The sequence below is a fragment of the Bufo gargarizans genome, chromosome 3, assembly GCF_014858855.1.
Source record: "Bufo gargarizans isolate SCDJY-AF-19 chromosome 3, ASM1485885v1, whole genome shotgun sequence".
NCBI lineage: Eukaryota > Metazoa > Chordata > Amphibia > Anura > Bufonidae > Bufo > Bufo gargarizans.
In genome coordinates, this window is record NC_058082.1 from 120,468,990 (window position 1) to 120,482,069 (window position 13,080).

At 46.2% G+C, this 13,080-nt stretch overlaps 1 protein-coding gene across 13 annotated transcripts in view; it reads left to right on the forward strand.

The window, feature by feature from the left end:
- NACA (nascent polypeptide associated complex subunit alpha) overlaps positions 1-8,347 on the forward strand; it is a 33,452-nt gene extending 25,105 nt beyond the window's left edge. For 6 of the 13 annotated variants that reach the window (XM_044284743.1, XM_044284745.1, XM_044284748.1 and 3 more), the window contains 8 exons: positions 145-210; positions 4,060-4,395; positions 5,642-5,721; positions 5,826-5,903; positions 6,506-6,652; positions 6,994-7,122; positions 7,240-7,362; positions 8,220-8,347. In XM_044284743.1, the coding sequence (XP_044140678.1) occupies positions 145-210; positions 4,060-4,395; positions 5,642-5,721; positions 5,826-5,903; positions 6,506-6,652; positions 6,994-7,122; positions 7,240-7,362; positions 8,220-8,234 (974 nt within the window). In that variant the 3' untranslated portion in view covers positions 8,235-8,347. Of the gene's footprint in view, positions 1-144; positions 211-664; positions 722-4,059; positions 4,396-5,641; positions 5,722-5,825; positions 5,904-6,505; positions 6,653-6,993; positions 7,123-7,239; positions 7,363-8,219 lie in introns of all 13 variants that reach the window. The other 7 variants (XM_044284742.1, XM_044284746.1, XM_044284753.1 and 4 more) reach the window with 3 other exon arrangements.
- Positions 8,348-13,080: the final 4,733 nt, after the last annotated feature.

The window sequence follows — 13,080 nt, forward strand, 5'->3', positions numbered from 1 at the left end:
GTACTGGGTCCGTACAAATGTCTGAGATTACTGGAGGCCCAAAACCTTCCCTACTGGAATTACATATCTTGTTTCCCAAAGTCAATCTACTTATGTTCAGAATTATAGTTTTACACTCGATAATCATGAACTTTTCCTGTTTAGTTCCAAAAACAGAGCTGCCCGCCCCTGTGGCTCCTGTAGAGCCCCCTGCTGACACTAAGGCTCCAGGTATTATTGCTTGTCTACACGGTTTGCAGTGCTGACTAACATTATCCCCAGTGTATTATATTAAAGCCTGGCATCTATTAGCTGGACAAACCCAATGTCTGCTCTCCTGACATTTCATGGGGCATGCAAGTATTTACTACAGACATAACAATGCTGGGACACCTTGACTTGAAATTCTGCATTGTGTTAACCAGGTATTGCCATTATTTTAACTATAGGGTCTGCTACTATGGACTGTCAGCTCGATGCATGTAACTGAATGCATGGGGGACAGATCTGATTTGTTCTGACAGTAGCACGTCCCCTTTATACTAGAAGGCATGCATGTCCAGCCAAGCTTGAATGTTTAGGTGGAAATCGGGGGAATGGTCGTATTAAGACATGGAAGTAGAAAGTTTTCATAGCCTGGGCTTTATTGGTCTTTCACTGACAATATTTCTCACCTTCGCTCCAGAAAACAAGACTGCTTCTGGAAGTCCTGCAGTGCCTGTTGTGAATGCCAAAACCTCAGGTATTGTGTGCCGAGCACTGTGGGAAAATAATGTGCGCCGTTCAGTCCGATGACGTCTTAGTATCTTGCCTTGATGTTTGCACCTAGAGTTGTACATGAGTCATGAAGCTCACTGTGCGCCTATGGACACTGACTCTTCTGCAATAGCTGCCTATCACAGCTACATGCTTCATTGTCCCTCCAGCCTTAGTGTCACTTCCTCACCCCTCTCAGCACGTGAACAGAATATTAGTAAGGGGTAAAATTAGCCATAGATCATTTTGAACTTCAATATACTTGTTGTAGCATAACTGCTGCGAAAGATGTCTATTATGCTCAGCTGATCTACACACATTACATGAATAGGTCCCAGCCAGTTTGTGGCATGTACAACTGCAAATCTGCAGCAGAAATCCAAACATTTTTTTTCTTTCTCCTGGGTGGATATTGACCTGCCATTTTTTTAAATTTTGAAATTTGCAGGATTTTAGGCATTGATACCAGCTAGGGCTGAAACGATAACTCAAATTAATGGATTAACCTGACGCAAAAAATTTGCATCAAGGATATTTTGTATTAATGATTCGTTTGTGCCATGTGACCATGGAGTGTGAGGGAAGAGCTTGCTATTACTCGCGCTCCGTGGTCACCCGCAGCACGTGAAGAGGAGATGGAAGATCTCGGCAGTGTCGTCACTGCCTCTACAGGTAAGTATTTTAGTTCACTGGCATTGTGGCTGGGCACTGATAGCTAGAAGGGGCATTGGGGGGGGGGGGGGTGAGCTGGCAGAATTGGAGGGGGAGCAACTGATGACATGGTGGCATTGGAAGGGGAACTGGGGGGAGCTGGTGGCATTGCTGGAGGAACTAAGTGCATTGAAGGGGAAGCTGAGTTTTTATAGAAAACATTCTTTTAATTAGCTTTTTCTTATTAGAGTACTCGATTAATTGTTGGATTAATCGGTAGAATACTTGATAACTAAAATAATCGATAGCTGCAGCCCGAATACCAGCCTTTGCAATGTAAAGGGGCTGATCAGGGCAAGAGCACAGCCAAATCCAGAAGTACCATATGCGGATTTTGATGCTGATCTGGTGCAGAAAAACTGATAAATCTGTATAGAATTTGTTTTGAAACCCCCAGGTAGCCTAAATGTTTAGCCATGCAACTTAATTATTTAGTACTCTGTGTGTTCAGTACACTGTCTCCATGGTTACAGACTACAAGCACGTTCTGTGTAGTCTGATCCTGCAGTCAGATACTTCCATTCACCTGTCCATTACTACTTGCTAATATTTATTTAGTTGGCATTGGGGCAACACAAAAAATGAAAATACTTTTAGGGGTGGTCTCAAGATTTTAAATTCTCCCCCATCAACCAGTGCTCATCACTGAGCGAATAAATTAGTGCATTCTTAATGGAGCAGTTGGTACCATGAGCTTTGGCAGTACCACATGTAAATACATGCATTTTTTGTTGTTGTGAAGTAGTCTGCAGGTCCCATATTGGACTGCAGATAAGGCCTAATCTGTAGAAGTTCAATATGTAGGTGAGCATTATGAGTAATTATTACTTGCATAGCTGTATGTTTGCATTTCTAATTTGCTGCCATTAAACTGCTGGCTCTTTATGAACAACCTGTACTCTAGGTGTAGATTGTGTAATACATTTGTAATGTTGATCTTGTGTCTTGCCATATTTGCACGTGTATATAATGTTTCCTTTCCCTTTTCTCCCCACTTGTGGATATGATCTGTTCACTCTTTAGCTTGCTTTTCTCATTCGCTAGTTTTAAAAGCTGATGCTGTAGTTGATAGAGCTATAAGCCAGCCTGATGTGGGACGTTCCCCCACAGTGCTTGCTCCTGACTTGAGCTATGTAGTACCTGATGAGATTTATGCTGCAGATGTAGTGGATGCTCCACTTGTTAGTATGAGTGGAGGGAGTTCACTTCAGGTTTTGAGATCCCATGGCTTGGCATCCCCAAATGACTGGACACCAAAGGGAACAGTAGATGCCATACCTGAAAAATTATTGCTGAGTACTTGTGAAATTCCTACTGATGCTTTTCCTGAGGATATAGATACAGAGGTAGTCTCCGAGGAGGCGCCGGCCCCTGCCGCCGTCTCCGGGGAGGCGCCGGCCCCTGCCGCCGTCTCCGGGGAGGCGCCGGCCCCTGCCGCCGTCTCCGGGGAGGCGCCGGCCCCTGCCGCCGTCTCCGGGGAGGCGCCGGCCCCTGCCGCCGTCTCCGGGGAGGCGCCGGCCCCTGCCGCCGTCTCCGGGGAGGCGCCGGCCCCTGCCGCCGTCTCCGGGGAGGCGCCGGCCCCTGCCGCCGTCTCCGGGGAGGCGCCGGCCCCTGCCGCCGTCTCCGGGGAGGCGCCGGCCCCTGCCGCCGTCTCCGGGGAGGCGCCGGCCCCTGCCGCCGTCTCCGGGGAGGCGCCGGCCCCTGCCGCCGTCTCCGGGGAGGCGCCGGCCCCTGCCGCCGTCTCCGGGGAGGCGCCGGCCCCTGCCGCCGTCTCCGGGGAGGCGCCGGCCCCTGCCGCCGTCTCCGGGGAGGCGCCGGCCCCTGCCGCCGTCTCCGGGGAGGCGCCGGCCCTAGCAGAGACCTTGGTTTCTCACCCATCAGATGATTCCTCTGCAATGCTGCATGATGTGTCCCAAGCTGTTTCCTTTGAAAGTGCTGCCCAGTTATGTTCACTTAAGGTTCTTCCAACAAAAGATGATGCTGCAGTTTCTGAAAACACCCCTCTGTTGGGTGATGTGACTTCTGTAATTATTGCAGTAGTCTCTGAGGATGCACCTACTGGGGAGACCGAGGCCCTGGCTTCCATGCCTGAGAACTTACTTCTTTGTTCACAGTCGGTGCACAGTACTGAGAGATCGGTCACGGAAATGGCTTTTGGTGATCCATTAGATATAATAAAGCCTCATATTGAATCTGGTCATAAAACTTTGGGATCTTCTGAGGAAGAAAAAATGGATATAAATTTTGCATCTAAAGTGACATTGCCTCAAAGGCAGAAGGATTCAGATGAATCCTTTTCTGCTTCCTCTGTGCAAAAGCACTTTGAGCATGGAGTTGATGCCAAGCCAAGTCTGTATGTTCCTCTCATGGATGACCCTGAAAGTGGTAAATCTCTTGCTAGTACTTCCAGTGAGCCGAAGCGTGTTGGTGCTCTGCTCTCTATGCCTGCTAGTGTTGAGTTTCAATCTGCCCACCCTGACCCGCTTACAATGATTTGTGCCACGTCCCTACTTATGTCTGCTTCTGCTACCCCAGATAACAGCAACAACTTGCTTTCTACAGACCCTTCATTCTCTGCTGCTCCTAATCTCTGTTCTTCTCCTGTTCTTCTAGCAAATAAAGTTGAGAAAGTTTCTCTGGTTTCTGCTCCAGAGCTAGATATTCCAAGTCCTGCAAAAGAGCTAACTCCTCCTCCTGCTTTGCCTTCCGTGGCATCTGTGCCTTCTATACCTATTGCTTCTGTTTCTCTGCCTCTCGTCTCCAAAACTTCTGCCATACCCACTGCACCTGCCCCTGTTGCTGTTGAAGAGGAAGAAATGCCACCTCTGATCCCTCCAGAGGTTCCTGATAAGGAAGCAGTGTTTCTTCAACCGGTCACAGTGGACCTTGTTCCCCCGAAACCACCTGTAGCCGCTCCAGTGAAGGAGCCCATTCTGAAGAACGACAAGGGTATCTTCGTGTTTAACGTCACTTTGTAGTGCATGTCGTTCACCATAGAGTTTGACCTTAACACAACTAACCTTAAGTTGAAAACACTGATAAGATGGTGTGATTGTGTGTAGAAATGTGGTTAGTTTTCTTTCCTTTTAGTACGCCACATGCTTTGTGGTGGTCAAATTTAGATGTAGTAGATTACATATAGACAATGCGATTCTCATGGCAACAGAGGGCAGATTTTTATGTTTGCGTCAGCAGAATTGTGACCTTCAACTTGTGCTCTCCAAAAGCCTTATCTTTCCTGGAAGGAAAACAACTTGGTTTGTAAGATTGAGATGCTAACATAGACGTCTAACTCTATTAAATTGGAGATCTTGAGTGCTTGTGAGTCTGTTCCATCGATGTAAGGTGTTATTCGTTCTAAATTCACAGTATTGGTCAATAGTTTATTCTCATCTGCACAGACTTCCTTCCCACCTCCCACCATCCTATTGGTTGTGAGAGGTTGCAGCTTTTATGGAAATAGCCAAGCTTGTTGTGTGTTTCTTTAACCCTCATTCACTTCTATGCTAGTTAGAGAAACAGAGTGTAGCACAGCGAGCGAAGCTGGTTTCCATAAACCTGACCACTTGAATGCTGCAGCCAGTGTGATGGTTAAAGGGGTCTAGGATGTAAACCCTATACAGTAAGAAACATTTAAGTAAAAATAGTCTTGTGCTGATTTAATACAGTAAAAAATTTGTTTGCAATGGTGTAGATGGCCTTTAAGCTGTATTTATGAAAGGTTTGAGTTACTAAGTAGTCCAAGGCTAGCCATATTGTGGAAGCAGCAGTGTTTCCCCTCTGCTGTCCAAATTTGATAAGAGGTGACTGTCGATGGAAAGAGACATTACAGGGCAACATTGCCTCTGAACCCTACAAAATTGTATTAAGTCAAGTGTTTTGGTCGTGTAGTGCAGTGTTCCCCAGCTACAGTCCTCAGGGCCCACCTGCTGGTCATCTTTTCACGATTTTCTTAAGGTGGATTTGGACGGGGAGACGAGCAGTAGATTGTGAGTGTTCTTAACCATGCCGTTCAAATGTGCCCTGTATTGGTTCGTATAAAGACTGCATGTAGTTCACACTGTTGATACTAAATGTTGACTTACCTGACCTTTCCCTTGATATACAGGTATTTTTTTGTACAGGACAGACACCTGGCTTCCATAGTCGATTCCTGGTATTGCAATAAACCTAAATGTGTTTTTTTTGTTTATAGGGTCAGGGACAGATTCCGACAGTGATGATTCTCCTCCAGAGCTGGAACAGGACACACAGACATCTACACAGCAGGCCCAGGTAAGCATAGTGCGCTGTACATTTATTTTGCTATCTGCCTGATATCTCTGTGAATGCTTTTTGTGCACAATGTTTTCTTTATGCTAACACCATGTCTGATTCAGTTGGCAGCAGCGGCAGAAATAGACGAGGAACCTGTCAGCAAAGCAAAACAGAGCAGGAGCGAAAAGAAAGCACGAAAGGTATTGCATCCTTTATCGTCAGAAGCGATTACTGCTTTAGGTGCAGTTCCACCTTTATGAAATCTTGGAGCTTTTTCCACACGCTTTTTTTTTTTTTTTTTTTAATAGGCATTTTATTTGAATTTATTTTGTTCAAGGCTTTTTAAGGTCATGTACAAACTGGCTGCAGTGTTTTATTAATAAATAAATCCTGTGTGTGAAGCCAGCTTTGAAGTTTTGCCTTTAGAGAACCACTTCACTTGCCATGATCCTATTGGGGGGGGTTTAGGGTGCTACAAAAAGTAACTGGTGCACCCCTTTATTACATAGGTAATGGAGTCAGTAATTTCTTTCATTTATTACTTTCAAAGGACTTGTAAAAGTGGCTTCAGTTATTGGTTTCCATTTATGGCAATACATAAGACTATGATTTTCGCAAATACAATTAATCATGGCTGCTGTACACAATGATGACACAAGTGGGTAGATTTCCTGTAAAGATTGCTTGGAGTAGAACATCTTATTGGTTGTAACTTTAAAAATATAGAATATGAATGTTTAAAGGCTTTCATATTTTATACAAATTTGGTGTATGTACATCATCTTTTTGTTTTTTAAACCAGGCTATGTCAAAGTTGGGGCTTCGCCAGGTCACCGGAGTTACAAGAGTCACAATCCGAAAATCTAAGAACATTTTGTTTGTTATAACCAAGCCAGACGTATACAAGAGCCCAGCATCCGACACCTACATAGTCTTTGGAGAAGCAAAGGTGTGTTTCTGCAGCCTGTGAGGCTCAAGACTTTTTTTTTTTTTGTAGTCTAATTTCACACTTTCTGTAGGGAACTGCAGAAAGGCTCATCTGGTAGAGAACAGCCTGCCTGAGTTTTCTAGTTTGGCACTGCTGAATTCTGCTGCTTTCCAGCCAGACCCCATTGATTATAATGGATTCAGCAGAGTTCTGACTGCTACCCAGCAAATATGCCAAGAATCAGCTGGACAAAAACCACTGCACGCAGCTGTTTTTGTCTGGCCCGAACACCCGGCTGCAGGTGTGAAAGAAGCTTTACTTTAAACCAGCAACACGTACTAAAGATATTTTGTACATTATAGATTGAAGATCTCTCACAACAAGCCCAGCTGGCGGCTGCCGAAAAATTCAAGGTACAGGGAGAAGGAGTCTCAAACATACAGGAAAACACACAAACTCCCACAGTACAGGAGGAGAGCGAAGAGGAAGAGGTAAGAGCATTGATGTTTCTTAGTAAGCATTGCATGCATAGTAACGGAAAGCAATCTCATCCTCTAAAAGACAAACTATGGGGTAAAATGCTCAAATTGAAATGTTCATCTCCTCAGGTTGATGAGACTGGCGTAGAAGTGAAGGACATTGAACTTGTAATGTCACAAGCAAACGTGTCCAGGGCGAAGGCTGTACGTGCTCTAAAGAACAACAGCAACGACATTGTAAATGCCATCATGGTAAGTCTCTGCACACAGCTATGGACGTGTTTTCAGTAGGTATTCTGTTTGCTTGGCTGTTACTTCATAGTGGTTACACCTCTTACTGGAGCAGATGACTAGTAAAACACAATTAAAACTATATAAATTTGGTATCACAGTAATCGCACTTACCTGAATAGGGTCGCCATGTCATTTTTAGATAGCAGTAAAATGAAACCCAAAAAACCTTGGCGGGATTGCTTCCTCCCCCCCACAAAAACAAACTCTCATATGGCCATTAGAAGGGAGGGTGGAAAAACTAGTGCATTTCCTTGCACAGAAAAGTCTTGACAGCCCACAGATCCACAATCGTATCTAAAGCTGCTTTAATAGCTGTTGGCTCAGCCGGCGGCTACCTCTCCTAACTTGCATACATGCTCAATTTGGCTAAGCCTGTATGTATCCTCAATGAGGTGAAAGCCGCTACTAGGCGCTTCTGGTGGCATCCTATTTCCTGGGAGAATAAAAGGATTGGATGAAAAAAAATCATTTTGCCCTATTCTCTCCCTTGGCATCAATCAAGAGCTCCCCATACACATTAGATTCATCTGAACCCACTATTTTCAGTGGGTTTGGCTGACCATACACTAATGTATATAAAGGCTGTTATTGCTGGCTTGGCTTGCTTTTGAGCAGGGCTGGTCTAGTTGTGCACAGATAACTAGGACTTGCTAAAGTTGATTTACTATTGGCTTTTTGGTTGTAATGCCAATAGTAGGTGGCTGTTCGATGTGTACCAGCTCAGATATAACAGCTGATGCCATTTGCCTAGTTAAGAGTCCATATCATTTTCATCTACTCGAGTTCATTTTTATTTTTTCCTTCTCTCCCTGTAGGAGTTGACGATGTGAGCGTCGCTCAGACTGAACACATTTGGTCTTGCTCGTGGGTCGGTGCAGCTGAAATTGAGATTTATACTATTTCTATTGATTTAATAAAGTTGTGGCTTATTGTTGGTGACTTACTACTTGAAGTGTTTTTCTCCTCTTCCCATTCCCCCACCCCCTTCTATTCAATTCTTACACATGTACAAAGTCTTTATCAGACAACTTGACAACGCAACATGAAAGTAGAAAATGGATTCTGCTTGCCAACTTTTAAGGAACACTACATGGGCAAACATCCAGAGTTAGAAGAAATGTTGCACGTGAAAAAATTGAAGTCCAGCACCAGAAGTATCAGAAAATAAGATAAAATCCAAGCGTTAATTCAATAAGATGAATATGGTGCATCTGCTCATCGGGAAGCGCAAAATCTACTTGTGTGTTTTTGGAAGAGTTCCTTATTCATAGCACAGTGAAAACAATGCTGCTGGGCTGGAGGAGTGAGACCCTGTCTTGACTGGGCTGTACTCTGACACTTGTGAGCAAGTTAGGAGGGTCTCTATGAGATTTGTGGATTGACATGCTTTCCTTGTAGCTCCCTTTACTATGAATCATCCTGTCACCATCAACACCGCAGACATCTCACACAGAATTTTATTGACGTCACATGGCCTAGACACAGCTCAGCCACATTGATAAGTGAATGGGGCTGAGCTGCCAAGCACAGCTGCTATGAAACAGGGCACAGCAGTTAAATACAAAGCGGGTATAGCTGAGTGCAGCGCGGGAAAGGCAAAGGGGGGCCGTGCACAGTGCAGTCAGTATAGCAGAGGTAGGGGGCTGCCATGAGAAGCAGAAATCAATGATCTGGCAGAATGTTATACAGTCCTGATCAAAAGTTTAAGACCACTTGAAAAATGGCAACAAAAAAAATCATATTTAACAAGGTTCCAAGTAGAGCTTCAACATGCAACAAGAAGAAATGGGAGTGAGACAAAACATTTTTTGAGCATTTAATTTAATAAAAACTCTGAATAAACTGCTTGATGCAAGAGTTTCCATGAGGTGAGTGGGAACATTCTCCCAAGTGGTGAAGACTGCCTCATGAAGGCCTTCTACTGTCTGGAACTGTTCATTTTTGTAAACTTCCCTTGCCATCCATCCCCCAAAGGTTCTCAATTGGATTTAGATCAGGGGAACATGCAGGATGGGCCAAAAGAGTGATGATATTCTCCTGGAAGAAGTCCCTTGTCCTGCGGGCATTGTGTACTGTAGCGTCCTGTTGAAAAACCCAGTCGTTACCACACAGAGGAGGGTCCTCAGTCATGAGGAATGCTCTCTGCAACATCTGGACATAGCCAGCGGCAGTTTAAAGCCCCTGCACTTCCTGAAGCTCCATTGTTCCACTGAAGGAAAAAGCACCCCAGATCATTATGGCCCCCCTCCACTGTGGCCCGTAGAAAACCTCTCAGGTGGAATCTACTTGTCATGCCAGTAACGTTAGAAACCATCGGGACTATCAAGGTTACATTTTATTTATTTTTTCATCAGAGAATAAAACTCACCTTTTTGAATGTCCCATGTTTGGTGCTCTCTTGCAAAGTCCAAACTAGCAGTTTTGTGGGGTTCAAGGAGACGAGGTCTTTAAAGATGTTTTTGTTTTTGAAGCCCTTCAGTCTCAGATGCCGTCTGATGGTTATGGGGCTGCAGTCGGCACCAGTAAGGGCTTTAATTTGGGTTGAAGATCGTCCAGTGTCTTGACGGACAGCCAATTAGATCCTCCAACTCACTGCTGATGAAATTTATTTGGGTCTTCCACTTTACTTTTTTTGTTCCATAACCCTCAGGATCATTTAAGAAATTCCAGATGACTGTCTTACTGTGTCCCACCTCAGCAGTGATGGCGCACTGAGAGAGACCCTGTTTATGCAGTTCAACAACCTGACCACGTTCAAAAAGAGTTTTTTTCCTTTGCCATCACAATGTGTGACTACCTGACAGAAAATGACAATGAATCCACATCTTTGCACAGATTTGGCCTTTTAAAGGCATGTGGTCCTAAAATTTGGATCAGCTAAAAAAAAACAGCCCGTTTCAGTTTAAAGAGGACCTTTCACCGATTATGACATTGTGAACTAAGTATACAGACATGGAGAGCGGCGCCCGGGGATCTCATGGCACTTACTATTATCCCTGGGCGCTTCTCCGTTCTCCCGCTATGCTCTCCGGGCACAAAGTTATAGTAGGTGGAGTCTGCCCTTGTTCTGCTGTAGCGCTGGCCAATCGCATTGCAGAGCTCACAGCCTGGGAGAAAATAACCTCCCAGGCTGTGAGCTCTGCGCTGCGATTGGCCAGCGCTACAGCAGAACAAGGGCAGACTCCGCCTACCATAACTTAGTGACTGAAATGTCCGCCTACTATAACTTTGTGACTGGAAATACCGGAGGGTATAGCGGGAGAACGGAGCGGCGCCCAGGGATAATAGTGCAGTGAGATCCCCAGGCGCCACTCTCTATGTCTGTATACTTAGTTCACAATGTCATAATCAGTGAAAGGTCCTCTTTAATCATTATTATTTATTCTCTTATTTCCACCTCATCACCACGACGGCTACAAGGAGATTGACCCCTGACCTCTGTAGGGGCAGGAACAGAGAGAGGGTTTAAATCCCCCCCCCCCTCCCACCACCAGCACCAGTGTTTCCTGTCCCTACAGAGGACAGGGGCAGAGAGAGTCTCCCTGCGGGGAGATGAAGAGAATGTAACGTCCTGACACCTACCGGGTGTTCCCCCTGCCCTCCTGCGGTCCTCGTACTAACGCTGGGCAGGGGCGAAGGAGGGAGGACTCGCTCCATTACAATATGTGAGCCTGCTCCCGGGTCGCGTTCTCCCGCCGAGCCTGTTTTGCTATCGCCGGGTGCGCGCCTAAGCGCTTCAGGAAAGCGGCAGACGTCACTTCCGGTGGACGAGGGAAGTGACGTCATTCAGAGGCGTCTCACATTCAAATTTTCGGCGCCAGCGGTGCCGAATGTCTCAGTGTACCGGCGTACATCGGAGCAGCGTGCAGTCATGTCGACCGAACCCCGCTCCCCTGGAGACCCTTCTGTGCCGCCTGCAGTAAGTTCCCCTGTGGGGAAGCGCTTTGTTCCACCCTGTTACTTGTTCCTAGACACTGTACCAGGTTGCTTGTTCCTCCTCCTCCACTTCTCTGGCTTGGGGCCTCTGTCTGTTAGTTCCATGTATACCTTGATGGCTAATGGGGGTTATTCTTCCCAGGTCGCTAAGGAGGCCCAGAAAAAAATCAGAAAACAGTCAAAGTGTGTGTCCTGCCTTAAACGGCTTCCGGACGACTATCGCAAAAAGCTTTGCAAAGACTGCATCTCTAGCGTTATCGCTGAAGAACAGCCTTCCTTCTTTAACGAATTAAGGTCCATGATCCATGAGGAAGTAAGAACCTCCTTATCCCAGATGCCTTCACCCAGGGATGCACCTCCACCAAAAAGACGTAGGGGTCCATCTCCTTCCTTATCAGACCCGGAGATGATAGAGGAAGATGCCTCATCATCTAGAGCCTGGGAGGACGAGGGGGCCTCCTCTGATATTGATACTTCGGAATCAGATAGAAGATTCTGCTTTTCATTGGACGAGATGCCAGATCTTCTAAAGGCGGTCCGGGCCACTATGGGGGTCGAAGAAACCCCTAGAGCCCACTCGGTCCAGGATGAGATGTTTGGGAGACTCAGGGTTAAAAAGACCCGGGTGTTCCCAATAAACGAGAACATACGAGATATGGTGCTTGACGAGTGGTCCAACCCGGAAAAGAGGTTGGGGGTGTCCAGGTCCTTTAAGAACCGGCTATTGTTTGACTCAAGCGAAGCAAAAATTTTCAGTGAAACACCAAAGGTCGACATTCAAGTCGCAAAGGTCAATAAGAAGACTGCCTTGCCGTTCGAAGACACTTCTCAGCTGCGTGATCCCATGGATAGGAAGGCAGATAGCCTCCTAAAAAAATCGTGGGAAGCGGCGATGTTCACTTTAAAAACGAACATCGCAGCTACCTCAGTGGCAAGATCCATGAGGCTGTGGCTAGAGGAACTGGAATCTCACATCAGAGATAATACTTCCAGGGATGAGATCCTAAGGTCCCTCCCCCTATTGAAATCCGCCACAGCATTTATGGCAGATACCTCAGCCGAGTCTGTCAGATTTGCGGCAAAGGATGCGGGGCTCTCTAATGCGGCCCGCCGGGCCTTGTGGATGAAGAGCTGGTCAGGCGACAACACATCAAAGATGAAACTATGCTCCATCCCGTTCTCGGGGGAATATGTCTTTGGGCCCGTCCTAGACCGTATCCTGGAGAAAGCGGCGGACAAAAAAAAGGGGTTCCCAGAGGAGAGACCCTTTAAAAGGAGATATCCTTTTCGGGCCCCCACCAGCCAGAATAGACCCTTTAAAGATAAAGGGAAGTCAGGACGCTGGAGTTACCCAAAAGGGGGCAGGGGTAGGAACAACCCCTCCTCCTCCCAGAATAAGCCCTCGGACAAGCAGTGACGCCAGAGTTGGGGGGAGATTGAAGAATTTTCTGACTCCTTGGGAGTCCACTACCCGGAACCCTTGGGTTCGGGACATAATAAAATCCGGGTACCACATCGAACTTTCTTCATCTCCCCCAAACCGCTTTATTGTCACCAACCCAAGTTCCCCCAAAGTGCGCAAAAAGATTCTGCTAGGGGTCCAAAGTCTTCTGGCGACGAACGTGATAGTACAAGTCCCGTCAACACAGCAAAGGCAAGGGTTCTATTCGAACCTGTTTTTGGTAGAGAAAAAAGAGGGCTCATTCCGCACAATTATAAACTTGAAAGCCCTGAACAAGT